Here is a 27,107-nt window from a genome sequence, read left to right on the forward strand (position 1 = left end):
ATAATGAATGCATATTCAGACTGGTCGTAATTATTCAAATTTAAAAATACATAAAAGTATATATCGTCTATGTCGTTTGGAAAAAAAATTTAATTCATAAACTGAACAGTGAATGTACAAAAAAAATACTATTACATTCTTTGAAATTTGAATAATTCATAACTGCGAGTGAATAATAAAATTTAAGAAGCTTTGTATTTAGTTATGAATGATTGGATAATAGAGGTTGATTTTGCAAAAATGATAAGTCAGTTTTTGAGCAGTTATTCAATATGGGTTTTCTAGTTTTACAATTTCGAATTGTTACAATTTGCCATTTGTCAGAAAATGAGAACAGAAGATGGTAATTGGAAGAGGTGGTTTAATGATTCCGGATTGTTATTATTAATAAAATACAATATTGTATTGCAAAGAAAAATATTGTCAAGGTCAAAAATTGTTTAGCAAAATTGAACAATAATTTATTAAATAAAAATGAATGCTGCAATTTTGTTTGCTTTTTTCTCTATCATTTTATACGTTTCATTTGCATATTTTAGTCAACGAACGTATTTTAAGAAGCTATGTATATTAGAATCAATCGTAAGCTTCGCATTTTATCAGATTCGTTTCTTTTTTAATAACTGAAATGTAAATCATGAATGCATTTTCCCATGTGGAACATTTGCAATTGTTGAAATTTTTTTTCAACTTTTCTCAATTTTGATAAAATTATTCAGTTCTGATATGAATTAAAATTGCAAATTTCAACCGTTGTTATGCAAATACGAACATCCGTTTTACTGATACGACAGTAAGCTGTTGTTCAGTAGTATTAATTATTGTTCAGTATACAATATTCCACTGTGAATAAAAATTTCATGGTTTCGTTTAAACTGTTAATATCTTCCTACCCCTCTCGTTCTCTGCATCGTGTGTGTGTGTGTATGTGTATGTTGCAAAGAGAATTTGTATTTAATAAAATCAATAGCAAACAGTGACTTTGTTCACATTTGCTGACGTGAATGTGGCAATGTGAATCCACACCCATTAATACCATCATCGGCCGTCTACCGGATCAATCAAGCTCAGCTAACATCACTGGTGGTGCTAGTCACCTTGTGCTACTGTGCACTGCTGTTTCATTTCTGCAACAACGAAGCTATTGAACGTCGATTCAATTTCCACTTTTCATTATCCCTGACTACTACATTTTTTTCTACGTAAGCTTTTAAATTGTTTATTTTTTGTAAAGCATCTATTCTTTGCTTAATATTTTCAATGGAATATTCAAAATAAATTGCTTACACAACATATTTTATTCTTAAATCGTAAGAAATTTTTTTGAAAAGAAATTATTTCTCTCGAAATTGATCCATTTTCTTTTTAAAATTCATAATCTATTGATGCAATCAAAATATGTTGTTAATTTTTGTTATTAATTTGGATTAATATTCGTTACTTTTCAAATTTTAATTGTAAGTATATTGAAATCGATTTCGATCCTTTTATAACTTTTCAACAAAAGAATTATTCAATTATACACAGCTGCAGTTGTTACAGAATCTGTTGTAATGTTGAATTTTTTATTTTGGGTACTTGAAGCTTTTTGGAATTGTAAATTATTATAAAATTCAAATGAATAAATTGTACTGCTTTATTCATTTGAATTCGTTATTCATATTTATTTAAAAACGTTTATTTCATAAATGAAATCTTTTACATGAATTAATTAATTTTAAAATTCAGTTTAAAGTAATGTTTTAAAGTAAATGTTCGTCATAAAATGAATACTCTCACTGCAAACGAAACAGTTTGACAACTGCTTTTTATAATTATTAAATATAACTTGATAATTGGGTAAAAATAAATTTAATTGCATTATAATTTATGATGAGCAATGGAAATTTTAACTTTATTTCTTTACCGAATCCAATTCATTACTGAACTGAAGCTTCCTTCTGTTTCAGCTGTTGCATTGTGAATTGCTAATTTTATTTCTCCTCTGTCAGGCATATCTGTTTGTTAATTCTCTTGCCGCTTGAGAAAAGCTGTGAAAAATTACTTCTTGCATACTTTTAGTCCAAATAGGAAGTGGCAATTATTTATTACAGTAATTTATAGTTGATGGTGATTGAAATGCAAGACTGAATTTTGAAATATCATCAACTAAATCATAAATAAAAGTGCAATTTTGATCATTGCTATTATCATTTTTCATAAATGTATCAAATTAATTTTTAAAATAATTTTAAATTGAATCTACTCAAATGAATGTCAATTTGAAATTTTATAAATTTTAACATCCAAGAAGAATTAACAATAATAATTGGGGAAATATCAAATATCAAATGCAAAAAAATTACAGTAGAAAGGATACGTGCATATCACGTGCGCACATGTGTTCAAATATAGAAGAAATGAAGATTAATTTTATGTTAATAAGCGTTCCGGAAAAGTTGTTGTAAAGTGATAAATCTGTATATTCTTTCATTTAAAGCACCATGCATGGAAAAATTAGCAGAAATATGTATAATTTTGAATGAAGAAATTTTTTCCCATAAAAGAATATCAGAATAATTTTACTTTGTAAAAATCATCTTCGACAATAAAAATGCAAGCAATAATTTTTGGAAAACTCTCGTTGAAGAAGGATAATTTCAGTTTAAAAGCTTTTAATCGCAATGCTGGCAGTACAGAATAGACGTTACAGCTTGGAAGAAGTGGATGCGCGACATTTCAAAAAAGTTTGCGTTGTCGCGCACATTTTAGCTATCACTGAGCTTCTTTTAATTGGCTTTTGGATGAACAACTTCTGCGGCGGTTTTCGATGGAATGGACCTCCAGAATCTATGTTCACGTATCATCCACTTTTTATGACGTTTAGCTTGCAATTTTTATTAGGCGAAGGTGAGAGGCTTTGTTTAGTCATTTTGTAATAAAATGGAAATTGTTTTTTTTTTTCATTAAACAATTTACTTTCAGCCATCATGATATACAGAATGCTTCGCTACGTGAGCAAAAAGATCAGCAAGTGTTGTCATATTGTTCTGCATTCGATCGTATTTATATTTTTTGTCATTGCACTCAAGGCAGTGTTCAATTCCCACAATTACAGTCTACCTGCAACACCGAATTTGTATACTCTTCACAGTTGGCTCGGATTGACAGTAGTATTGATATTTTGCATGCAGGTTTGAATGTTTTATTATTATAACATGTATTTTTATTTGAACTTGTTTAATTAAATTTAAAATTTCATAATTTGGGTGGGTACTTTAAGCCAATTATTGAAAATGTTTTAAAATGAAGCAGAACATGTTCGGTATTATAACATTTATAAATTTAAATTTAGTATATATTCGGCTTTATGGCTTACTTTTATCCTGGATTCACTCTGATAACTCGTCAAATTTATTTACCAATTCACAAGTTTATTGGAATTGCTATTTTCATTGCATCTACTGGAGCTGCTTTGATGGGAATATCAGAAAAAGCAGCTTGGCATATCAAGTATGCATGATTAAAATATAAATTAGACAAAAAACAAACAGTTTATTTATTTATTTTTAATCAGGTGTTGGAGCTCATTTTGTTCAGAAGGACTTCTGGCTAATTTTTCGGGCCTGGTCATTTTATTTTACGCATTAGCTGTTGTGTACTTGGTGGTCTGCGAACGATTTCGCCGTGAAAGTTTGCCGCAAGAAGAAGAAGCGCATGATCTTTTAGAACAATGAGATATGTAAGATATCGTCAGTATACTTTTTATATATTAATAATTTTCGTAGATAAACACCTTCATTTATATTTTCCTAAAATTATGTATAATAATTGTTATTAAAAGATTACATTTTTCTATGATATCACTATTGTAATTTGAATTAGCAATTATGAAATTGAATAATTTGTTAAAATTTTATTGAATGAAATCGGTCAATTTTAACTTTGATTATTTGAAATAATAATAAATGTAATAGTGTAGTTGAAATGAAGAATTCTATTTAGTGATATTGTGGTAAAATTGCTTTTGGTCGTCTAAGCGCTTTGTCGATGATGTGTGATGTGTAATGTGATGTTGATAATGCAGAAAAGTTGCCGAAAGCCCCGAAAATGTGCAAATATTAATATTATCGTTCGTATCACTTTCATATTCCGTGCAAATACGATCGTTTGGAGTGCTTCAAATTTCATTGAATCACAATAATCATATGAATCAAAGCTTTGGCTTGGAAATAATCCAACATTACTTAGTTCTTTGATAATAATATATGTATTATTTTTTGTCTTTGTGCCATTCAGAATAAAGAATGTTGCAGTGATGAGATTTTTCATTATCAAAAAGGACAGCATTTTGATAGCCCATATCAAATAGGAAAAGCTGGCTTTAGTGAAACTGATGGCACCGATGACCTTTGACAAAACTTATCAGGTCAAATAACTTTGCATCAGTTATTAATAGAATAATAATCAGTGTTGAAGGTCGCTTTTACATCCATTGTTTTTATAAATAACACTCTGCAAGTGTAAAGAATTAATTTCAAATTTCGAAGCAGAGCAGCCAGCATTTGGGGAATTTCATTGAAATGTAAGCGAGTTATCAAATTTATATACATATATATATTTTATTATCGCTTTCCATCACAGAAGCATCCATCTCTAAGTCACAACATTACAAAACTTGGTCTGCTAGTTGTTTTTTTTACAGTATTTGGACTAAATTTAAAGAATTTATACATTAAACTGTTTTTCAGTCGAAAAAGCAGTTTCACTTTAGAAACTTGCTCTTATTGTTATTTCTGCTTCGTTCAACGATAAATTAGCAGACAATACAAATTCGTACATAGTGTGCTCAAAAAAATGTTATAGTATTGCTACTGTATTTATTTGTCGAAAAAAATTTTCGGTCATCGAAATATTTCAAATTTCAAAAATTATGTTTTCACACTGGAAAAGCATCAATGAAAGTGTTTGTTTGTTCGTTAAAATTGTTCTTTTTTTTGCATGTTAACTTTGATCAACGTCATCGATTGAAATCTGATTTTCAAATGTTCACGCCAGTATGAAAGTAATTTAAAAAGAAAAGATGATTCATTTTTATTTTATTTTTAAAAACATTTCATTTTGAATATGATGATCATTGTTATGATGTTTTCTTTCTGTTGTGACAATTTTAAAACGCATCTTTGTTGTTTAACAAATAACCAAACAACAATTGAAAATTATTACTGTAATAAACTGTTTATGTATGAGAATTTTCCAAACACAATTTTGATTAATGAGCTTTTTTTATACGTCTGTTTCGAGCGGTTCGGTTAACTGATTGTTACTTTGATTTCATCCAGTTCGTGCTGCTTTTGCTGGCATTGATTGCAAGTGAAAACGTGTTTTTGCTGTGAAATTATTTAAAGTTTAAATAATAACCCGCGGGCAAGTGGAGCAGCTGACGTGAAGAAGAAATAAATTGTTTTCACTGACTAGCTTCATATTTTGCACTGCTCTAGCAGCGACCACCGACAAAAGAGGTTGTTTTCATCATCAGGCCGACTCTGCAAGTACAGTAAGCTCTGCTTTTTTTTCCTTTAAATCTAATAAAAAAGATTGAAACAACTGAAAGAAGATATTGATGTTCTGTTTTAATTTCCCATTAACTTAATCTGCTCAATTTGCATCGCTTCTTCGTGCATATTTCCAACTGTATTCCATTGTGATAATTAAGTTAATTACTGTTTATTTCTTTTATTCAATTCAAAATAAGCTTGAATGAGCATATAATCACGAACAAGTTTGATTATTCTGATCCAACACTTTAATGAAACAAACTCCACTGCTTCCTGTCCGGGTTGCGTAAGAATAATGAATGCTTAAAAAGCATTTTAAAACAACCTTTTTGAATGAACATTGGTTTTTTCAAATCTTCAGCTTAAAGTTGAAAATAATTTCTGTAACTTTATTTGTAAAAAATTTAAATAATGGCATAGCTCATGAATTCAATTTTCCTTTCTGAAACTTGTTTTTACTTGTTTGTTGCATTCTTTTAGGTTCTTTATTTCTTTCTTTCTTTCTTGGTCTGGCACGTGTTGTGATGCTTTGATTGCTCATAGTGAGCCTATCTGTTATTCCAGTTTGAAATAAATTATTTATCTAAAATGCCTTTGCATATATTCGCTTTTTACCAGTAAATGTATAATGGGAGTTGAAGAAAGCTATTCAAAAAAGTTTCAATTCAACTCTTATCAAAGCTCAAAACATCTTTTTGTAATGTTCTTTACAAAGAAATCATCATTGCTTCTTGCAATAATTGCATCTATTATTAAATTAGTAGCAAAAATTCGAATTTCACATAAACTTACATTAGAATATCTTGAGAAATGGTTTTGAGTTGTACTTTTATTTCAGTTATTCCAATGGCTACTACAAAAGAAAGGTCAATAATAGCTAGCCAAAGTGGTCGGTACTGTTTTAACACCATTTGTACAATTTCGCATTTACTTGGCATTTCTACGGCTACACTTATTGGAATATGGATGGGTGTACATGGCGGTGGTTTTGACTGGAATGGCAATTGGAAATCTCAATTCACTTTTCATCCTCTTTTCATGGCTCTCGGCTTGCAATTTCTTTTTGGAGAAGGTAACTTTTAAGCATTGCAATTTTTATCTCACTTTATTACAATATACGTGTTATTGTTATTATTAGCTATTTTAATTTTTCGAATGTTTCCATTTACCAACAAAAAATTACTGAAAATTGGACACGGCGTGTTGCATGCTTCGGCAATGGTATTGTTTGCTTTTGCACTGATTGCCGCCTTCAGATCTCACAGCACTGCAGCGATACCTGATTTGTATACTTTCCACAGTTGGATAGGAATAGCTCTTGTAGCTTGTTATGTTCTTCAAGTAAGTAACTTTTGCGAGATCAGTTGCTTATTGTATAATTAATATTTCTGTTAAACAATTTATGCTCATAAATTATTCGAACATTGCAAATTTCAGTTTTTATTCGGGCTTGTAATATTTTTTCTACCTGTGATTGGCGAATCTATTCGAAAAATGTACCTTCCCATTCATAAAGTTGCCGGAATTATCATGTTCATCGTTTCAAGTGCAACATGCCTGACTGGAATAACAGAAAAAGCAGCCTGGAGTGTAGCGTATGTATTAAATGTATTTAAAATATTTAAAAAATATATTTGAATTCATTTTTTCTAGAGATTGGAAACTGTTCAGCCCTGAAGGATTGTTGGTTAATTTTTCCGCGTTAAGTTTGATTTTATATTCAATATCTGTGACGTATTTAGTCATGTGCAATCGTTTCAAACGTATTTCTTTGTTTAACGGATGATATTATTTAGCATGCTGTTTTTCATTAGATGCCATTTAAATTCCTGAGCAGTGAATATTGTTATTCATGAAGTGAAAAAGCAACTTTTCATCTACATTAAAAAGCCACCGATTAATTTTCTTTGCTTATATATACTTTGTAGTACATCATTTTCTTTCAAACTGACATTTTTATGATTATTATGCGTATGAAGTTTTTTTAATAGGAATTTGTAAAAGAAAAATGTTTTTAAAATTTAACTAATGTTTATAAAACAAAATTGTAAATGCATTGATTAATTAGTAGAATTGAATTCAATTCTCATAAATAAAACTATATCTTTGTTGTACTACTGCTTGTTGTTGGTTGCTATTGATAAAAAATAAGAATCAATATCATTCATAAATTTAAATCAATTATAATATTAAAATTAAATCAATTGTAATAATTTTTGTTTTGAATTTTCAAACAGATTATTGTTAATTATGGTTAGATTTGTTGGTTGGTGATTGAAGTGATTGAAAATCGAATGTACAATGAATGAAAGGCAAGTAAAATACGACGTGTAATATAAATTTATTTGAAGCATGTGCAGTTTGATGATGAAAAAATTAAAGTGGAAGAAAATCAACAAGAACAGTGTTGAACGGTAAAGGATGCAAAGGCAAAAGAAAGCGCTGCCGAAGGCCGGCAGTGTACGGTGGCAGTGCGCAGCAAAGTTCACATTTTACAAATTGTTCTTTTTTTTCTCAAAACACTGTTACTGTGCTTCAAAGCTATCAGATTTTATAATACCAAAGCGACTGACCAAAGTGACCACTTTGTTCACAACTTCTTCTTGTGCAAGATTGAAGCACATCGCAATCAAAGCCATTCCAAAAAGCAAATAAAGCGACGTGATCACGAGCTTCTCTTGGGCAGCACTGTCGTCACGCATCGAAGCTCCTGGAAACAAATCTCCAAAACCAATTGTAGCCAATGAAACAAAACAAAAATAGAACGAATCCAATAAATCCCAACGTTCCCAAACGGCAAACAACAAAGCTCCTACTGCTAGATAGGCTAGCATGGTCAGCAGAACCAACCAGAGAGGTACGAGAGCTCGATTGAGCTTCTCCCCCATCGTCTCGCGCAGAATATATTCTTCAAATTCATAACGTTGAATTAGCGCTTTCACTCGGATATCTTCTAGCATATCGCCAGGTTCAGCTGAACCAACGCCTATTGCCGGTGATCTGGATGGATGTGTGCTGAAGGTCATGAATGCCGACGGCTGTTCCAAAGCGGACCGCTTAATGCGAATCTTCTGCATACGACCACTGGTCACTGGTACCTCACTCAAACTACTACTTCGAGTGAATTTTCTGCCCGGAGAACCCTGCGGTTGATGAAATTCTTTGGCTGTGAACGTTGACACTCTTTTGACAGCTTGTTTTGCTGTACAACTATCCGATACAGACCTGGACAAATTTGCTGGTCGAAAACTCGGTGAACATGTTATCTAAATTGTTGAATTTGTTTATTCCATATTTGAAAAAAAGTATTAAGAAATCCACATGGATAGTTGATTACTTTTCTTAGACGTGCAGCTTTTCTTCGCTTATTCCAAATTGTAATTTCCATACGAAGTTTATACGCTCGTCGGTATAGAAATTTGAACATTTTCGCAAGAACATCGCCAATGTTTGTCAAAAATAACAACATCAATGGAATACCAATGATCGCATATCCAATTGTCAACGCTTTGCCAAAGTACGTTCTACAAGCAATATTTCCATAGCCTAAACAGTCCAGGGGACAGATATTTGGAAAATTTTCAAAATATAAAATCTGAATTTTGCTTTTGAAACGCGTATCATCTCTCAAAAATTATAACTATTTTTTTACTCATACAGTGAAATTCACAACAATCAGTTGCAGTGATTTTTGTTTTATTTTAAATATTAATTTCTTCGAAGTTATCAAACTCACAGTTGACTGAGCACCAGCTACAAAGAAAGGGTGAACAACTTTTGTCATCAGTTGACCAAAGGCGAATCGATTAATGTTAATTTTGGACGTGAACAACGAAAACCCGACGCCTGTGATTAGGTCGTCTTGGGAGCAAAGCTTGTTGAAACTTTGCAAAAATGTCAATAATAGGATTTTGCATTTTAAGATTCAACAATCACCAAAAAGAGAGCGCTTAAAATAAATTTGAACAAACGCGCAACAATATTCTATGCCTGAGCAAAAAGTGGTATCCGCTTCTTCTGTAATGCCCGACATTATGCACTGTACTGTCGAATGGAAAATTTATTCAAAGAAAATACTCTGTAAAAATTTCCATAATCTAATTTTAATATAATAAGAAGAAAATTTAAATGAAACTTTGTAAAGAAAATCTTCACGTGATGTAAAACGGAAGTGTGACATGTTTTTATTGAGCTTGTCATGCACGTATGCTGCAATTTCCCTGATGTCGAGGCAGAGCAAAACATCAAAAAATAGCAAAAAGTTTCCAAACCTACGTCTATTTTGACATTCCAATAAATGACAGTAAGCCCTTACACTGGGAAAACGTCTCTTTAGGGAGTGGCGTTGTGCAATACAAAATATTTCCTCTTTGCATCGTATGTTACTTTTGGAGTAGTTATCTGATTTTTTTCTAGAAACCTATCCATACACTATTTTGAGCTTCTTGAACAATAAAAAATATCATTTGTTTATTTATTTAAAATAATTTCCACAACTTTTATTGTAATATCAATGAAGAAAAAAAATTATGCAAACCATACAAATAAAGAAAATTAAAGTAGAAGTTTTCTTCAATTTTTACAATATGAATAAAGCTGAATAAATAAATAAATAAATAAGAAAACTAAAATCACTCGAAATAATCAACATCAACCAAGGGTTTTTTTTAATAATTTTTTTCAACTTCAACTGCGACGACGTTTCATTCAAGTCTGAAAAATCATGGAAATAATTGAATTTTGAAAAAATGCTTGACGTAAGCGAAATTATTATTACGCCACTTGGAGGCGAAATGACCAAATAGACCGTCAGTCAGTGGAAATCAATCAACGATCGTGGAAAAAGAAAGAATCATGCCGGTGCTTTGTGAAAGAGGGTGGGGATTGTTTGTTTGTTGCGGTGATTTTGAATCCAATTGAATTGAAGCTTAATGAACACACAGGCTTTCAGGAAATTCCTTGCCGCTTACGAAGGGAAAATTTAACTAATTCAACTTTAACAACTTCTTTATTTCCCAATTTAATTCACTCCAAAATAAAAAGAATATCCCATACCGTCCCCGATTCAATTAATTTGCATGAATTTGGACAGTCGTTGAGCAACTATTTGCAAAGTTAATTAATTAATAAAGGCGGATAGAGGAATAAGAACCATAATAGCATACCTATTGTTGTTATCACTGAGAGAGAGTAGAGAAAAGCGCCGGAAAAGGTCCATTGGACATTTTCTTCGTAATCTCTGGCGTCGTATCCCTTCCATATGGCACTGAGCAATGTCTGCTTGAAGCTCAGCAATTCTTCTTGCACTTTCTGTATCCACTCCTCTTCATAAAGGACGTTGTACTCGTAGGTGATGGTCCAGAGACGGTCAACCGACTGGCGACGGTTGTCACGGGCTAGCTGGCGTACCTCCTTCTCAAGGGGTCCTTCAACGGCCCGGAACAGCACCGAGCCGAGCATCGTGTAAGCAACTACCAAAGCGCACAAGCCGATGTGGCTGAAGAAAAACGCGACGGTTCTTTTGAAAAATATATTCAACCGTCGCACTTTGCTTCGGCGATGGCGACTGGACATTGTATCCTTTCTGGCCAAGCCTGGATCGGTTCATTCAAAAATCTTTCCTTTCCAATGACGGAAAAGAGAACCTAACATTTTTCAATAAGAAAAACAATATTAAACTAATAATAATTAATAATTTCATCATTTGACAACACAATTTTGTTTGTTTGTTCGATGAAAATGCCACTGATAGAAAGCAAAATCCTAAAGCATTTAAACAAATTGGTTGTTTAAAATGAGAAATTTTCATTTCACATTTTCCAATGTTTCATTAGAACTGAAAATCAGTAAGCCAAATGCAAAATGACAGCAGTGATTTATTCCATAATCAGGAATATTAAAAGACTTGTACACTGTGAATCATATTTTTTGTGCTTATTATATTTATTGCGTTGTATAACTAATGAAAATATACCTCTTACAAAAACTGGCAACAAAAAATGAAGAAGAATTATATTGAAGAATGAAATTAATTAAAATATGTAAAATTAACTTCAACAGGCAAACGGTTTTATTTGCAAAAATTCATTTATCACATTTTCAATTAAAATTTTCTCTGGCAGCATTTTTCATCTTCATTTCTATCTCGTGCAGTAGCGATTGGTTGAAATGATAACGCGGACAACTCAAATCGAGGAATTTTCAACTTTCATTGTTCTTATTATAAAGCCATTCATTGCACTGGAACCGCAAGTGAAAATTGCATCCAGCGAGCGTATTTTGCTTTTCTTCAATCAATTCCATCAAAATAATAATAATGGAGCAAAAAAATTCGTTGAATTATTTATTTTTCTTTCAATCCTTCTCCTTCATACATTTTTTACCATTAGCATAGCTTTTTCTGTACAAAATTAATTATCATAAAAAGAAAATAATAAATCATTGGATTTTTTCCCAACAGTCTCATTTGAGAATGAAAGTTACATGCAGCTTTGATTGATTTAATAAAGAGGAAAACAAAATTTAGCTGCTGTTTTGTTTATGGCAGTGCATGAGCTTTGTAGTTGAAATATTGAAATTATGAGCTTTTCTTGTTTCAGTTCAGTGAAGATTTTGAATATTTTCTGAATTGAATTGAGAATATGCTACAAGGAAGAGGTGGAAGAGGCATCGATTTCAGAGGCCAGTTCCGCTTGCAATTAGCCGGCTAAAATTTGGTCACACCCTTGGACAATTGATTCCTAATTTGCCTGCAAGCAACGCATGGTAATGGAATTGTTTGTAATTTACAATCTGCACGCCTTGGACGGAAATGAGGGGTTTTAAATTTTTAATAGAATCTTCTTGCCAGTACAGCCGGCCGGACAGTGCGGCTTGCCTGTGAAGCAACCGGAGAATTGAATTTCAAAGTGTTTATATCCCGACTAATCCCACGGGATTTTGCTGTCAAGTGGCAGTGAAAGAAATGTGAATTTTGGATACAAAAGAAGAATAAAGCAAAAATTATTCGTACCAATTGCAGTGCAACGGAAATTTGGAAAACTCTTTCCACTTTATCCAGCACTTCTTCATCAAGCCACCGGCTAAATGGACAAAGTCCGAACAACAATTGCCGTATTCACTATGCCTGCTTTTGGTCTTCTTCTGCAAGTTATCGTCAGTTAGCAGAATTTTTTTTTTATTTTTTTAATTAAGAAAATAAAAAAGCAAACTTGATCCGATTTTTCAAGAGAAATTTGGAACTTTTACTAGCAACAATGCGGACAATAAAAAATCCAATGATGCAGCTAAATGTCGTCTTTCAAAGACTAAATAAGCTAAACTGAAAGGGCGGCGGCCAAACGACAGCCGCAGCAGAAACCAGGAACAAATGAAGACGGAGAAATTGACGTGACCGCGCTCGATTCGGCCGTGGCCAAACGATCGATTGCCACTAGATGCTTTCCCACAAGGACCCCCAAATCCAACAAAATCCGACAATGAGAAGTGAAATAATAATAATAATCATAATAATAACAGTATTATTTTTGTCTTCTTCTTCTTATTATTAGAATACAATAACTTTTTTGCGTTGAAATTTATTTTTGGTTTTAATTTCAATGGAATTTATTATTGGCTTTTGGAAATTTTTGTTTTCATCCACTTCAATGAACAATATTCAATACAAAATCGGCAATGGACGTTGGCCTTTGATGATGTTGTCGCACTCTGGTGGCGGGCGGTGCCGTTGCAAACGAATAATCAAGCTAATATTGACTTTTGGCCAGATTTAATAGTCCTCTAGAGCGCACTTTCCCAAAATGTGCGCATCCCAGCTGTTGGGCATTTAACGACAACTAGAATATCACTGAAATACCCCCCACAGTTGGTATTTGTTAACTAACAACACAACCACAAACTTATACAGATTTATCAAACTAACACAAACAATAATAACTGGGAGTATGCAATAAATCAAAATAATTATCCCAAAACATATAAATTAATTAATAAATAGACATATGCATATATGTATAATGCATATTTAGACTTTATTACAATTTCAGTTTACAATTACGTTTCATAATATTGTTTTAATCAATAAGAAAATATTAAATGACATAATAATTTGACGATTCCACAATTCATTGAAACAATTGGCATATCCGCGTTTCAGTTTTCAACGCTAGTACAGATATTAAATTAAAAGGAAATTACTGCATAAAATGTTAAAAATTTGGTTTTTTCGAGCATATTCAGTTTGAAACTTATCAAATTGCAAAATAAGCGTGAAATTTTAAAATTTAATTAATTTAAATGATTAACTTTAAAATTAACATTCCAAAATTTATCATTAAATGCATTTTTACCTTAAATTACTCTTGAATTAAATGTTAGATTATTTACTTTAACAATACACTATTGCTGCTTATAATCATAATTGCCTTATGCTAAGCAACACGTAAGCTCAATTTACGCACTATAATAGATAAACTAGAAATTTTTCGTTTTTTTATCAAATTTAAAACTGTGCGGCCTTGATCTTGTGTAAAAATTCATTTTATTTATCCAATCAGTTAGTTTGACAGAACTGAGAAATAAAAAATGAGACAATTTCGCTTGTTTGGAAAAATTGTTGTAATATTAAGAATTTTCTCATTCGTAGCATGATGAGTGTGATATTCCGCAGATTAATAAAATTTGATTCCTGAATATTATTTTGTTTATAGAATATATTCAAATACATCTAAATAATTAAATTAATCAGACTATAAACAAGTTATAATAATTATAAACACAAGTAAAAGAAATTAAACAACTTCTCAGAAAGTTGCAATATTCTGCCATTCTTGTAAGAATTTTAAACACAAAAATCAAATAATTGCCCATAAAATGACCAAGTAGAAAAATACTTTCAAAGATGTCTTTAAACCAGAAAATTAATACGCATCGGCAGCAATAGAAATCACTTCAAAATTCTAATGCAAACCAACTGAAGAATGTCTTTTCATCAGAATCATTAGCTGCGCCTACGCAAATATAACTGCATCGTTCAAATTCCATTTCACTTCGCTTCCAAGCATCTATTTACGTTCAGATTTCAATTCACTTCTATTTTTAAAGCACTAAATAATTGTAGAATTCAAACTTTGCCCCAATATAATATTCATTCATGTTGGATAAGCTTTACTTTAGTCGATATTTCTATCAAGTAGAATACAAGTTGATCAATAATCATGTAATACAAGAATGTTTCTCACATATGATTTCAGTTATCAAAAAAATAAGCACACGAAAGCAAAATAATTGGATGAAATAAAACTCTTTCTACAATTAAAAAATGTGAATATAAAATTCTACGAAAATTTATTCTAACTTTTCTTAAATCCACTTTCCCTCTTTTTGTAAGACATCATTAAGTACACTTTAGTTTTTGAAAACATCCTCATAAGATTTTAATCAGTTAAATAATAACATTAGTTGAAACTGATAAAACAAAAAATCACATCAAAAAAATTAGAAAAAGATAGTAGTACATTAAAAATTATGAAAATTCAAGAACAAGGGTAAAAACCAAACCTGTTACAGTATGATGTAAATTATCATTTAATTTGATAAATTTATATTTAAATAAATATTTATTTATTAATAAATGAATTTAAATATCAAGCTGTTTTTTGCATTTCACAAATAGCAGTTAAGTAAAATCATAATTGTCTGAATAGAGATTATAAATAAGGGAAGCTAACAAGCAAATAATTTTTAATAATTGCTGCTGCTTAATAAAAATTTAAATAATTTAAATTATCGTATGTATTAATCATGATGGAAATTTTTAATTGATTTTCAGGATTAGTATACGGTATTGCCACTTGTACTTTCTGCCTTGTTACTGAGTTGTTCATTTGAACGTTTGGTTTAGCCATGAGTAAGTCGGAAACACCTAGTGGTGGTAATGCGCAAATTAATGTACCCAAGGAAGGGCAAGGAGCGCCAGGTGGTGGTAGTGCTTTGAGTAAAGGAGGCAAAGATGGGAAGAAATTTGATGTTACCAAGTTTTGTGTCGATCTGGTTACTGGCGGAACTGCAGCCGCTATCTCTAAAACTGCCGTCGCTCCGATTGAACGTGTGAAGCTGTTGCTTCAGGTATTTTTTTTCATTTTTTTCAAAACGTTAAATGTATTCGTAAATATATTTCATCTGTAGCTATGATTTTTTGTGTAATAAGTTTTTAACGAATACATCTAGAAGTTTTTGAAGCAGGTTATTTTCTACTTCAAACTTAAATGTTAAGTTGAAATTAAGTTTTTTTGAATTCGATTCACAGATCTCCGCTTTATATTGTTACTTTTTGCTGATTTTTCAAAATTCTCATGGTTATGGCATTTTTTAAAATTTTACTTCCGGGCTTCGTACCTGGCACGTTTTGCCTCGTAAAACATCTAACATTTACTCTAAATTTTTGTTGAAATCAGCACTTCTACGTCACTTGAAATGTTTGTCTACGTTATCAAATCGTGTTTCCTTCAAATTAAAAAGTTCTTTAATAACATTTAATTATTCTAACTATAAATTAAAGAACTACTTATTTCAAAAAATTTTCTTTAAAATAATAGTTGTTAATTTAGCGTATTCAAGGAAGTATGAATACTTTCATATTTTAATTAAGAATTTAGTACTTAATAACTTGTTCGTTTCTGTTGATTTTGAACAGCACGATCATTCAACTTAACATTATAGTTGTCGAATAGGATCGTAATTGTGTTGACATTAGCATAATTCTTTAACGAAAGCTTATTTCGCACAGTAGTAGTGACATTTTGTCCAGATTTTATATTTATATTTTTGTTCCATTTTAAGTTTCTAAAAGCGTCTTAATGTTTGAACGCCAAAATTATAGGTTCAAGATGCGCAAAAGACGATTGCCGTTGACAAACGATACAAAGGTATCGTTGATTGTCTGGTCCGTGTGCCGAAAGAACAAGGATTTTTGTCCTTCTGGAGAGGAAATTTAGTCAATGTGATTCGCTATTTTCCAACACAGGCGTTGAATTTTGCTTTCAAAGATACGTACAAAAATATTTTCATGGGTGATATTGACAAGAACAAGCACTTTTGGAAATTTTTTGCTGGTATGCGTGACGACGCATTCTTTTGACTAGTCCTGTTTATCTTGTATTTCTTGTGTTTAGGCAATCTGGCAGCAGGAGGAGCGGCTGGAGCTACAGGATTGTGTTTCGTTTACCCGCTTGATTTTGCGCGTACACGCTTGGCTGTAGACGTGGGAAAGGACGCAGCAAGTAGAGAGTTCAAAGGACTAGGGGATTGCATAGTCAAAATTTTTAAGCACGATGGTCCGATTGGTCTTTATCGGTAAGAAGTTGTCTTCTCTTTTATGTTAATAACTTCAGTTCTTAGAATTGTTTGTTTTTCAGAGGCTTTTTCGTGTCTGTGCAAGGAATAATTATTTATCGAGCATCGTACTTTGGTTTCTTTGATACGATCAAAGCTACCATTTCAAGTGATCCGAAGAAGATGAACTTCTTTGCTGCGTGGGCTTTAGCACAGGTTGATTATATGCTTTTCTAAACGATAAATATTATGATAATTCTTTTATTGATTGTTTTTCTTTCAGGTTGTCACCGTGTGCAGTGGTATAACATCGTATCCATGGGACACTGTTCGTCGTCGTATGATGATGCAGTCGGGACGCAAAGAAATCTTGTACAAGAATACATGGGATTGTGCGAAGAAGATCATAACACAAGAAGGTTTTAGTGCTTTGTTTAAAGGAGCATTGAGCAATGTTTTCCGAGGAACTGGTGGCGCTTTAGTTCTAGCATTTTACGACGAAATTAAGAAATATATTCCGTATTAATTTTACAATACGGATGTGAGCAGTAATTTCGTACTAGCACAGAAATGAGTGTTTTAATAACCTCTTTTCACTGCTTAGCGGAACTAAAATGAATAAATTGGATTTAACAAAATTTTTATTGCATATTTTATACATGTCTTTATGTATATATATAAATAGACAGCACAGCGTCTGAAAAAGGCATAATTGTAATCCATCTTATGTTAATGATATATCAGCAAAATAAGGATGCTGTAATGCGGAGGAGGCGTCGAGGCGATTCTTAGGATTGCAGACGAGTAACTTCTGAAAATATGAGAACATTCATTTGTATTTAAATGAACTTGATACATAAATATTGCAGAACTTGAAAAAACCTGCAATAAGTATCTTCCTTTGTTACTGAGAGAAGGGACCACTTGAGCCAACGTTAATTTTGATGGATGTACAGTAATTTCCTTTAAAATAAAAAGAAATTACAATGTGTAACTGCGAAAGAAAATCAATTTCAACTTTGTAGTCAGGAAGATAAGTCACCCCAGGCCAAGTTCTTTCGTCAGGCGTTCCGAGAAGCCGAAAAATACGTTTAAGTTGGTCATCTGTATCACTCCCGGGAAAAAGAGGTTGCCCAGCACAAGCAATTTCTATCATAACAAACTAATTATTGAAATTAATAGAAATATTATACACTTGATTTTAAGCAATGTGTTCGCAGCAGATAATCATCAAGTTTTGAAAAAATATGTAAATGAACGATTAATTGATTATTAATAGTGACGCACCGGCAAAAATGCATCCGGCAGACCACATGTCGATTGACGTATCATAAAATCTAGCGCCAAACAATACATCAGGTGGTCGATACCATAACGTTACCACCTGAAAGGTTTACAGATATCCAGTGATATTTTTAGAATTTATGAAATAAAACATTTAAATTCTTGGAAGAAAATTTCCACAATTTCATACAACAGGTCTGTTTAATATCAAATCGTTGAATAAATACATATATAATTCAGATTATCCTTACGTAATATGAAACGGAAAATAAATAAACAAATGTCAACAAACTCATTATTAGTTAACTTAAATCGTAAATATTGGTTTGAATTGACGTTCATTGAAGCAGAGCAGGAAATTTCTTATGTCGGAAATAAAAGAATTTTCCACGTAAAATCACCCAAACCTACTTACGTCAGAAGAATAGCAACGAACTGGAAGACCGAACGCTCGTGCAAGGCCAAAATCTGCCAACTTCAGTTCCATGCTTCTACTTAGTAACAAATTCTGGGGCTTCAAATCTCGATGCAGCACCTTTTTAGAATGACAAAAAGCAAGCCCACGCAACAACTGATACATCAAAGACTAAATAGTTGGAAATTTAAAAATGAATAATTACAACAGATTACAAAATCAATTCACCTTGACCATTTGAGGATCAATTTCATTGTTCAAAGAATCAAAGTATTTTTTCAAATCTTGATCGCAGTATTCAAATACTAACGTCAATCTTCGACTGCCGTGTAATACGTCAATAAGACGAACAATGTTAGGGTGCTTAAGTTCTTTAAGTAAACATATTTCGCGTAGTGCTGAACTAGGTACACCCTATAAAACCAATTTTAAAATTTCAATATGGTAGAGACTTAATCTGTCCTATTGAATACAAAATTGAAGAGGGCTTTAAACATAAATTAAACTTGAGCATCAATAAAACTACAATACGAAAAATATGTAAAAAAATAATTTTAAAAATATAAAATAAAAAATATGCGGTGTTCATTTGCGTTATCCAATTTAAGTCGTAGAATAGTTAATAGAATAGTAAATTAGCCACTGATATGAACAGAAAAGAATCTTTTGTGTAACATAGTAATTCAGTTCTTTTACATGTAACAAAAACATATTTTGCATGAGTGAAATGCTTACTTCGTCGTTGTCATCAAGTCGAACCCTCTTTAAAGCAACAATCTCATGAGTTTCACGATTTTTTGCTTTAAAAACCGTGCCATATGTACCTGAAAAGAACAAGACTAATGTAGAGAAATGCAATGGCAAGAATACTGTTATCAGTTAAATAAATGTCACTTTACTACATTTTAAAACTGAACTTCATCACTTAAGTTAGTCTGAAAAGGACGAATTAAAAATATTGCGTAATTTTAGAAAATTTTCAAAACGTTTACCTTCGCCAATTTTTTCCAACTTCTCATACATTTGCATCGCACAAGCCGATTAAAATTTCACTTCTGGCAATATGAAACATTTTTTAATGTAAATAGCTCAACATTTTCACTAAATATTATCGCACAGAACAGAAAAATGAACTACAACGTATTTCATCACATTCTTTATACTTAACTGTCGATTCATCGTACAAGTGAAACAGAAATTTCAATAAAATTCCTTGCGTTTTCTATTTAAATTGACAAATTCAAAGATTAAACAAAATTTCTGATTGAATCGCATCCCTGATAAATCGAATTAAATTATACATAATGTGTCTGTTTGAATACCTGCAAAAATTTCCTCATTAAAAAAAAGGAACACATATAAACATAAAACACATATAAAATAACACTACCTAATTATATTTGACCACTACGCAACAGTTCACATACAAAATGTTTCATTAATAGTCGACTCCACTTATACAGTACGAAAGGGAAGAATTCTTTATAATTTTAATAAATGTTGATTCTGTAAGTCTGATAATTTAATAGTGTAAACCATGAATAAATGATTATTTTTTCATATATTCAAATGATTAACGAAATCTGTAAAATTTTACAATAAATCACAAGATGATATTTAGTGAATTTATTAATGATACGCAAAAACAAAAATTTGAATAAATACCCACAGTTTACAAATGTTATCATTATCGTGTTATATTAACAACAGCAATAATAAAAATGAGTAAAGCAATGCACTATAGCATTTACATCTATATGCAAGAGCAACATTTCATACATTTCTATTTAAACATTTAAAATTCTTTTGTTCACCATTTCAGAATAAATATCCTGTTGTAGGTTGCACTTCCTTTTCCGATTCAGTGTACATTTCATGTAAAGCAGTTTGAAGCAGTCTTAATGGAACCAAAAACAGCAGTTGAACGGCAGCAATTGCAAGCAGCGGATATCCAACCGGGAGCAGCCATTCCTTGATCACTTGACCAATGCGTACATCGCAGCCAACGTTAAATATTTCATTAAACGTGTACATTGGTATTCCTTTCCTGTCTCTCAACATTCCATGCACGCAAGGTACTTGACGATCCAAGTCACGCTTGCAACAACTCCATGGTAGTGACCACTTTCCGCCCCGATCAAACTGAGTTAGGTTGACTAGCTTCATTTGAAACCAACTGCTTGGATTAATCGCACCACAACATTTGAATGCTTGCTGCAGTTCGTTTAATGCGATTATTGAATCTGGCAACTGAGTTCGGTATTCGAGCATCAAACGGTTCATCTGGGTAGCTTGTTCTTTCTGATGTAAAAGCTGTGGCGAGGTGATGAACATCAAAGAGAAGAACAGTATGGATATACCACAGTGCAGACCGATACCCACCGCGTACAAAAGTTTCTTTGGATTTCCAGTGAACAGAGCGCAGGCTATGAAAGCGCTGGCTAACAAAAGTGAACCATAAGATGATGCGGCGATAGCGATTATCGACACCATGTGATACAAGCCGATTACAACATGCGCTTTAAACACTTCGGTCATTCCAAGTGTGAAGTAGAATAAACCGAAACCAGCGGTTAAAACTGAAGCACAATAAAATAATAACAAAAAATACTGCATGGTTTTCCGAGTTTTGTAGTTTATTTTCATCACAAACACATGCTTCGGGGCATCATCTGCTTCATCTTTCGTAGACACCATATTTACAGCTGACTTTATTAGAGATACTAAATCACTCAAAAACCTTTTTCAAACTAAAAGCATTGATAGAATTTTTACATTGAGCTATATGTCATTTATTTAAACAGTTTTAACATTTTAAAGTTACAAAATTTCAATAAATTTAATGCTTAGCTGATACTTTAAAATGCCGCGTCTTATTACTGTCTCTAAACTGAATTTTAAATCTAGATAATCATCTAAAACTTACATAAAATCTGAAATGAAAAAATACATTCTTAAAATAATTTAAAATTTGAAATTATTTGCATTATTTCTATTTTTCTTGTTTTAGTAAATATTTTCAAATTAATAAATAACAGTTTTAGTGATGATAATTATGTTAATTAATGAATAATAACGATTAATAATTTTAATTAAGTTTTTGTAAGATTTTAATAGTTTAGTTCTAATTAAAAAAAAAGAAATCAATTATTCAATTGCATTACAATGTTCAGTTATGCGCCCAGAGTTGGATAATTTTGAAAAATAAATAAAAAATTGATAATGTATAAATAAAGTATATGTAAATAAAAAAATAATTAATGAAAAGTCTATTTTTAATCTATTACTACCAAACTTTTCTTTCAAGTATAACCACAGTAAATTCAACATATCTTCAATACTATTCAAGTTTACTGTTACAGTAACAAACCTTGAAAATGAAATGTTACAAATTATATCTTTATTGGATACCATATCTTTAAATTATTCAATATTATCACATTTTGAGGTTTGAAGTGTAAGTTTTTATATTTTTATTTTTATGTTCATGATAATCAGCGATCAAGTTATTTATTAATTTTGCTTGGGTGTTTTCAGCTGAAAATGGATGAAGAAATAGTTGGAGGGAAGTTGAAATTGAAGAAAAATAAGAAGAAACTTAAAGTAAATACAGCTGATCCTTATCCGACGTCTAAGGCAGTTGTTAATGAAGCAAATTTAGCCGAGTCTCAAAAGTCAGAACCGAAGAAAACCAAAGCCGAGTTAGCATTCGAACGTCGCCAGGCGCAATTACAGGTATTTATAGATATTATTTACCCAAAGACGGCAGCTTTTATTAATAAATTTTAGGCAGAAAGGATTGCAAAAAGAGCGAAAACGAGTCATCGCGAAAAAGTGGAAAAGTTTAACGAGTATTTAGATAATTTGACTGAGCTGAACGATATTCCAAAAGTATCGTGGACAAAGTGAAATGGAGCTACAATTCTCTTGTTAGCTGAAACGAAGCCTTTGTTTTGCAATTTGTTGTATTCATTTTGTGTAAATTTAAAATTTGAATTTTTTATAAATTCATTATCAGAATCACTTTAACAGAACATTATATTGTGAATTGTTGTATTTTTTTGAAACAATGTATATGAGAAATGAATTTTCAATGGCTAAAGTTGTGTTGTAAAATGGCAGCATGCGGGTATTTTCCAATACTGAAAGCAATATGTAATATTATGAAATTAAAGATGTAATTGATTTTTTTCATTTGAGAAAAACTTATGAATTTGAACAGTTGGCATGTGTTAAGCATGTTTGTGTAACGAGCCGCTCTTTCGGGCGGGCTCGTTCGTCACCCCAACCGAGCTACTAACACAGTCGTCGCTAGGCGACGACGGGCCGATGTCGACCGGCAGATTCCTCAATCCGAACAAGGACCGTCACCGATCTACCACAGTAAAATTCCAGAACCAACAAGCACATGCTCGCTCCTTCACTACCAACAACCGTACTCCCGTGATGCTTTTCCGATGTTCAAGTATCCCTCTGTTTACGGTAGCTTTGCTGCTTTTCTTCCATTTCGTCCGCTACAGTTGTAAGGTCAGCATTACAGTTTCAAAATAAATATTTATTGCATATAAGTGTAAATATAGTTGAAAACATGTAATGCAGTAAGTTAAAACATCAGAACAATCTGTATGGCGCATTTTAACAGATTTTCATCGAATTGGTCGTTCAGTGATCTTCAAGGTTTAATATTGTTTCAAAGTATTCATATCATTATTTGATGCTTAACACTGAAAAAACAAAATGTTATTAAACATTAAACTTGTTTCAAATTTACATTAATTGTTGATATTTGTTCTACTGTAAATGATGTTTATTTAACACATGACTGTCCAAATACAGAAACGGTAAATTCAAGCTCTAAATAATGCATAATGTTCAGAAAAGGAAATATTCCTTAATTTTCAATGATCATTTTACCAATACTGAAATATTTATAATTTATAAACATTTTTTTGCTTGATCATTTATTTGGGATAAAGGCCAATTTAAAAAAATGTTAAATATTCATTATGACAGTTATGCATGTTTGTTTAGTTGTATCTGATACCTTTGGTAAGTAGAAAAGTGTTAACTTCTGCCCCTAATGTTTCAAGAATTTGGTAACAGAAATTTTTAGTAAAAACTGATAATGCATTTCATTTATACTTACTCAGTTGTAATTTTTATCGGATGGTGCGCAGTTTCATCAAACGTATTCATGTTTACCAAAGAACGAATGCAACATTACAAGTAATACTTTTATTATAAAAATGTTTGTTACGGAAAATCGCATTACTTCTTAGCTTAAAAGTTAGCTAAAATATTTTAATACGTTTCAGGGAAAAGGTTAAAAGAATTTTTCTTCATGCTTACGATAGCTACATTCAGTATGCTTTTCCTTTTGATGAACTGAAACCCATATCTTGCGCTGGAATGAATTCGTGGGGAAGGTCTGGTCTTGTTTTCTTATGATTTTTATTAAAATAAAATACTTATAGTTTTTCCCTTTCTTTAATTGATTCTTTGGACACTCTTATTATAATGGGAAACTACAGCGAGTTTCGACGAGTCGCTAATATTATAATTGACGGTTTTGATTCTTGCGCCGATGTAAATGTTTCAGTATTTGAAACAAATATTCGAGGTAAAACTTTAAAATTATGTTTCAGATATTTGATTTTTTATTATATATTTACTTTTATATATTTTTATTGTATATTTATTTTGTCATGTCAATCTAAGAAATAAGGAAGTGGTGGCAATATTTTGCATTCCGTTTTTGAAAGGTTTGATTTCAGTTATTGGTGGTTTATTATCGGCACATATTTTATCTAAAACTGCGAACATGGAACTTGAACAGGGCTGGCCTTGTCAAGGCCCGTTGTTGCGATTAGCAGAAAGCGTTGCAAGCAAACTTTTACCAGGTATTTCTTTTTTACGTTCACTTAAAATGGAAACAGTTCAAGGCACTTAAATAAATCTTTAATCATTTAGCATTTATTTTCAAATATGCTATCAATATTAGGTTTACCGTTTTATATTCACTTTACGTTTACATGTTTAACATATAACATGCTGCAGGAAAATACAATACAGTAATTGACAAATAGGTTTTATAAAATGAATTACTGTAACGAATTAAACGGTTGTTGAATGTATGAAATATGATTTTTGCATTATAGCTTTTAAAACGACTACTGGAATGCCATATGGTACGGTAAATTTGAGACATGGTGTTTGCGAAAATGAGACTTCTATAACATGTACTGCTGGTATTGGAACATTTTTACTGGAATTTGGTACATTAAGCCGCTTGACTGGAAATTATACATACGAAAGAGCAGCGTTGAATGCATTGCAGCAACTTTGGAATCATAAATCATCAATTGGTTTAGTAATAACCATAATCAAATTCTTATTTATGAAAAAAATTTTCTTTGTTTTCTTTGTTGTTTTTAAGAAGTAGTGTAACTGAATTTCTTATTTTAACGAATTAATAAGTTAAGTCAGTTTGACATGATGAATTAAATTGATTTTTTCAGGTGGGAAATCACATTGATGTGCAAACCTCCATGTGGACTGCAACTGATGCAGGTATTGGCGGTGGTGTTGATTCATATTTTGAGTATTTGGTGAAAGGAGGTGCGCTAATTAATTCAGAGTCATTGTTGAAACATTTTAACGGTAATAAAAAAGAATTTTTGTTTGTGCGTTCTTTTTAATATTCATTTTTTAGAGTATCGAAAAGTCATCGATAAATATATGAATCATCAAGATTGGTTTCCTTGGGTATCGATGTATTCAGGGCAGTTATCTTTAGCTGTTTTTCAGTCTCTTGAAGCTTTCTGGCCTGGCTTACTGGTATAAAAATTTTGAATTTTGTTTTTAAGAATAATGATGAAAATAATTAGAAAATGAAAAACTGATTATCCTGATCATCGTAAAACATATTTTATAATGTAGACACTGATTGGTGATGTCGGAGCCGCTCGACGAATAATGCTCAATTATGATCTTATCTTAAGTCAGTATGGAATGACGCCGGAGTTTTATTCAATCCATAAAATGGAAGCTGATAAACGTTCTGGTTATCCTCTTAGACCAGGTAATTTTGATTATTCATTATTAAATAAAATGCTATGTATATTTTTGTCATTTGGTTTTCTGTATTGCGGCACAGTCACAGTAGTGCTTCATTTATAAGTTTTTATTTGCAATATCATTTGTATGGCAAATAATGGTGGCTTATAATTTGAAATTGTAGAAGTAGCGGAGAGTTTGATGTATTTATATCGAGAAACTGAAGATCCAATGCTGTTACGGATGGGGGCATCAATAATTGAAGCAATTGAAAGTAGCTCGAAAACTACATGCGGTTACGCAACGGTGAATATATTTTTAATTTTTATTTATTTGAATATATTTAATTTTTTATTTATGCATCAGTATGTTCAATATTTTGTTTTTTGTCTTATTATTTTTTTTTCTTTCACAGGTGTATAATGTGGCTGATCATTCGATCGAAGATCGAATGGAATCATTTTTTCTCGCCGAAACTACAAAATATTTATACATGCTGTTTGATCCTGATAATGCTATACACGATATTAGTGAGGAGAAATTTGTGATTTATGGACCTCATGGTAAATGTGTAATAAATTCTGGTGGATACATTTTCAACACAGAAGCCCATCCTGTTGATTCATCAATTAATAGCTGTTGCGCTTCAACTCGTCTTGAAGATATTGAACAATTTGTAGATTTTCAAGATAACTTGGATTTGCTAGCTATTGCCGAATCTGAATTGAAATTTGGTCAATTGGAAGAAGAAAAAAATTACGAGAGGTTTGTCTATTTTAAAAATTTTGGAATCTAATTTTTATAAAGTATATAGGTTAAATATAAATATATATATATATGACATTTATAGTTGCTTGGCGAATAAAGGAGAAGCGGTAAATGAGAAGAAATTGACAAAAATGAAGTGCAGTTCAGTTACCTCTAAACCAAATTGTCGTATATCGTCTGCATTGATTTCGGACAGTAATTTACGAGTTGAAAGAAAATCACAAATGAAGAAGAATTATGAAAATCTTCGTCGTACAATTTTGAATGGTATTGTGGAAGAAGATGTTTTCGCAACTGTTTGGATAGGAAAGTTGTTACCCAGGGGATCGTTGTTTCGCCGATTGCATGTTTTAAAAAGAACCTGCTTCAATAGCTGTATGGTTAATAAGGCTGCTTATGAAGACAAATTGAACACTGCATTTTTCACCATTTACAGGCACGAAAAGTTTTTCAAATTATTCAATTCTGAAGTGAATGATCATTTCAGAAAATATGATCATTTGCATAATAAGTTATTTATTGATAATAAGAATCAGAAATGCATGGCGAGAAGCGTGGGAGTAAAACCGATCATGGGAAATGTGGATGAATATGCTTCAAATATGCACAGCAGTTCATTTATTGAAAAAGATTTCTATTCTGTTTTCTCCTTACCTCCTCTTCAGCAGTGTAAAATACAAAAGTATAATAATTGTTTTTCAGGCACATTATCTGAA

General features: G+C 31.5%; 9 protein-coding genes across 9 annotated transcripts; 6 read left to right on the forward strand and 3 right to left on the reverse strand.

Moving 5' to 3' along the window:
• Positions 1-2,663: 2,663 nt before the first annotated feature.
• Positions 2,664-3,716, forward strand: Tsp_01987 (cytochrome B561). The gene is made up of 4 exons (XM_003377739.1): positions 2,664-2,839; positions 2,965-3,181; positions 3,335-3,492; positions 3,557-3,716. Exons 1-4 carry the CDS (start codon positions 2,664-2,666, stop codon positions 3,714-3,716), a joined length of 711 nt encoding a protein of 236 aa, XP_003377787.1.
• Positions 3,717-6,383: 2,667 nt separating this feature from the next.
• On the forward strand, positions 6,384-7,948 carry Tsp_01986 (cytochrome B561). Its single transcript, XM_003377740.1, has 5 exons — positions 6,384-6,609; positions 6,676-6,878; positions 6,975-7,132; positions 7,191-7,224; positions 7,889-7,948. Exons 1-5 carry the CDS (start codon positions 6,384-6,386, stop codon positions 7,946-7,948), a joined length of 681 nt encoding a protein of 226 aa, XP_003377788.1.
• Positions 7,949-8,062: 114 nt separating this feature from the next.
• Tsp_01985 (Ion channel family protein) lies at positions 8,063-11,111 on the reverse strand. Its single transcript, XM_003377741.1, has 4 exons — positions 10,703-11,111; positions 9,274-9,383; positions 8,875-9,132; positions 8,063-8,803 (listed from the first exon to the last, which is right to left on the reverse strand). Exons 1-4 carry the CDS (start codon positions 11,109-11,111, stop codon positions 8,063-8,065), a joined length of 1,518 nt encoding a protein of 505 aa, XP_003377789.1.
• Positions 11,112-12,305: 1,194 nt separating this feature from the next.
• Positions 12,306-13,019, forward strand: Tsp_01984 (hypothetical protein). The gene is made up of 4 exons (XM_003377742.1): positions 12,306-12,355; positions 12,388-12,445; positions 12,559-12,686; positions 12,866-13,019. The coding sequence occupies exons 1-4, from the start codon at positions 12,306-12,308 to the stop codon at positions 13,017-13,019; spliced, it is 390 nt and encodes a 129-aa protein (XP_003377790.1).
• Positions 13,020-15,440: 2,421 nt separating this feature from the next.
• On the forward strand, positions 15,441-17,506 carry Tsp_01983 (ADP/ATP translocase 1). Its single transcript, XM_003377743.1, has 5 exons — positions 15,441-15,662; positions 16,417-16,648; positions 16,709-16,889; positions 16,952-17,084; positions 17,152-17,506. The coding sequence occupies exons 1-5, from the start codon at positions 15,441-15,443 to the stop codon at positions 17,392-17,394; spliced, it is 1,011 nt and encodes a 336-aa protein (XP_003377791.1). The 3' UTR covers positions 17,395-17,506.
• An 86-nt stretch (positions 17,507-17,592) lies between these two features.
• Tsp_01982 (cell division protein kinase 5) lies at positions 17,593-19,590 on the reverse strand. Its single transcript, XM_003377744.1, has 8 exons — positions 19,560-19,590; positions 19,303-19,391; positions 18,796-18,981; positions 18,568-18,738; positions 18,156-18,252; positions 17,854-18,017; positions 17,751-17,831; positions 17,593-17,679 (listed from the first exon to the last, which is right to left on the reverse strand). Exons 1-8 carry the CDS (start codon positions 19,588-19,590, stop codon positions 17,593-17,595), a joined length of 906 nt encoding a protein of 301 aa, XP_003377792.1.
• A 795-nt stretch (positions 19,591-20,385) lies between these two features.
• On the reverse strand, positions 20,386-21,264 carry Tsp_01981 (conserved hypothetical protein). The gene has a single exon (XM_003377745.1). It carries the CDS (start codon positions 21,262-21,264, stop codon positions 20,386-20,388), a length of 879 nt encoding a protein of 292 aa, XP_003377793.1.
• Positions 21,265-22,110: 846 nt separating this feature from the next.
• Tsp_01980 (protein FAM32A) lies at positions 22,111-22,476 on the forward strand. Its single transcript, XM_003377746.1, has 2 exons — positions 22,111-22,302; positions 22,357-22,476. The coding sequence occupies exons 1-2, from the start codon at positions 22,111-22,113 to the stop codon at positions 22,474-22,476; spliced, it is 312 nt and encodes a 103-aa protein (XP_003377794.1).
• A 909-nt stretch (positions 22,477-23,385) lies between these two features.
• On the forward strand, positions 23,386-27,106 carry Tsp_01979 (glycosyl hydrolase family 47). The gene is made up of 13 exons (XM_003377747.1): positions 23,386-23,408; positions 23,883-23,993; positions 24,042-24,187; positions 24,342-24,467; positions 24,726-24,937; positions 25,086-25,227; positions 25,280-25,404; positions 25,507-25,648; positions 25,808-25,929; positions 26,039-26,388; positions 26,474-26,771; positions 26,928-27,073; positions 27,094-27,106. Exons 1-13 carry the CDS (start codon positions 23,386-23,388, stop codon positions 27,104-27,106), a joined length of 1,956 nt encoding a protein of 651 aa, XP_003377795.1.
• Position 27,107: the final 1 nt, after the last annotated feature.

Source organism: Trichinella spiralis, assembly GCF_000181795.1.
Source record: "Trichinella spiralis strain ISS 195 chromosome Unknown Scfld4, whole genome shotgun sequence".
Classification (NCBI taxonomy): Eukaryota; Metazoa; Nematoda; class Enoplea; order Trichinellida; family Trichinellidae; genus Trichinella; species Trichinella spiralis.

What these genes read in the sequence shown, in the direction of transcription:
- Tsp_01987 (XM_003377739.1), top strand. Translation starts at nt 2,664, where the DNA reads ATGCTGGCAGTACAGAATAGACGTTACAGCTTGGAAGAAGTGGATGCG. An exon ending in TTTTGCATGCAGGTTTGAAT is followed by an intron (nt 3,182 to 3,334) that starts GTTTTATTATTA and finishes ATTTAAATTTAG; the next exon opens with TATATATTCGGCTTTATGGC. An exon ending in AAAGCAGCTTGGCATATCAA is followed by an intron (nt 3,493 to 3,556) that starts GTATGCATGATT and finishes ATTTTTAATCAG; the next exon opens with GTGTTGGAGCTCATTTTGTT.
- Tsp_01986 (XM_003377740.1), top strand. Translation starts at nt 6,384, where the DNA reads ATGGCTACTACAAAAGAAAGGTCAATAATAGCTAGCCAAAGTGGTCGG. An exon ending in TAGCTTGTTATGTTCTTCAA is followed by an intron (nt 6,879 to 6,974) that starts GTAAGTAACTTT and finishes TGCAAATTTCAG; the next exon opens with TTTTTATTCGGGCTTGTAAT. An exon ending in AAAGCAGCCTGGAGTGTAGC is followed by an intron (nt 7,133 to 7,190) that starts GTATGTATTAAA and finishes CATTTTTTCTAG; the next exon opens with AGATTGGAAACTGTTCAGCC.
- Tsp_01985 (XM_003377741.1), bottom strand. Translation starts at nt 11,111, where the DNA reads ATGTCCAGTCGCCATCGCCGAAGCAAAGTGCGACGGTTGAATATATTT. An exon ending in TAGCTGGTGCTCAGTCAACT is followed by an intron (nt 9,133 to 9,273) that starts GTGAGTTTGATA and finishes AGCAAAATTCAG; the next exon opens with ATTTTATATTTTGAAAATTT. An exon ending in AAGCTGCACGTCTAAGAAAA is followed by an intron (nt 8,804 to 8,874) that starts GTAATCAACTAT and finishes TCAACAATTTAG; the next exon opens with ATAACATGTTCACCGAGTTT.
- Tsp_01984 (XM_003377742.1), top strand. Translation starts at nt 12,306, where the DNA reads ATGGAATTGTTTGTAATTTACAATCTGCACGCCTTGGACGGAAATGAG. An exon ending in CCGGAGAATTGAATTTCAAA is followed by an intron (nt 12,446 to 12,558) that starts GTGTTTATATCC and finishes TACCAATTGCAG; the next exon opens with TGCAACGGAAATTTGGAAAA. An exon ending in CTTTTGGTCTTCTTCTGCAA is followed by an intron (nt 12,687 to 12,865) that starts GTTATCGTCAGT and finishes CTAAACTGAAAG; the next exon opens with GGCGGCGGCCAAACGACAGC.
- Tsp_01983 (XM_003377743.1), top strand. Translation starts at nt 15,441, where the DNA reads ATGAGTAAGTCGGAAACACCTAGTGGTGGTAATGCGCAAATTAATGTA. An exon ending in CTTTTGGAAATTTTTTGCTG is followed by an intron (nt 16,649 to 16,708) that starts GTATGCGTGACG and finishes TCTTGTGTTTAG; the next exon opens with GCAATCTGGCAGCAGGAGGA. An exon ending in CTGCGTGGGCTTTAGCACAG is followed by an intron (nt 17,085 to 17,151) that starts GTTGATTATATG and finishes TTTTTCTTTCAG; the next exon opens with GTTGTCACCGTGTGCAGTGG.
- Tsp_01982 (XM_003377744.1), bottom strand. Translation starts at nt 19,590, where the DNA reads ATGTATGAGAAGTTGGAAAAAATTGGCGAAG. An exon ending in GACTTGATGACAACGACGAA is followed by an intron (nt 18,982 to 19,302) that starts GTAAGCATTTCA and finishes TTGGTTTTATAG; the next exon opens with GGTGTACCTAGTTCAGCACT. An exon ending in TTCGTTGCTATTCTTCTGAC is followed by an intron (nt 18,253 to 18,567) that starts GTAAGTAGGTTT and finishes TAAACCTTTCAG; the next exon opens with GTGGTAACGTTATGGTATCG.
- Tsp_01981 (XM_003377745.1), bottom strand. Translation starts at nt 21,264, where the DNA reads ATGGTGTCTACGAAAGATGAAGCAGATGATGCCCCGAAGCATGTGTTT.
- Tsp_01980 (XM_003377746.1), top strand. Translation starts at nt 22,111, where the DNA reads ATGGATGAAGAAATAGTTGGAGGGAAGTTGAAATTGAAGAAAAATAAG. An exon ending in GTCGCCAGGCGCAATTACAG is followed by an intron (nt 22,303 to 22,356) that starts GTATTTATAGAT and finishes AATAAATTTTAG; the next exon opens with GCAGAAAGGATTGCAAAAAG.
- Tsp_01979 (XM_003377747.1), top strand. Translation starts at nt 23,386, where the DNA reads ATGACTGTCCAAATACAGAAACG. An exon ending in CTTTCTGGCCTGGCTTACTG is followed by an intron (nt 25,405 to 25,506) that starts GTATAAAAATTT and finishes TTTATAATGTAG; the next exon opens with ACACTGATTGGTGATGTCGG. An exon ending in TGGTTATCCTCTTAGACCAG is followed by an intron (nt 25,649 to 25,807) that starts GTAATTTTGATT and finishes TTGAAATTGTAG; the next exon opens with AAGTAGCGGAGAGTTTGATG.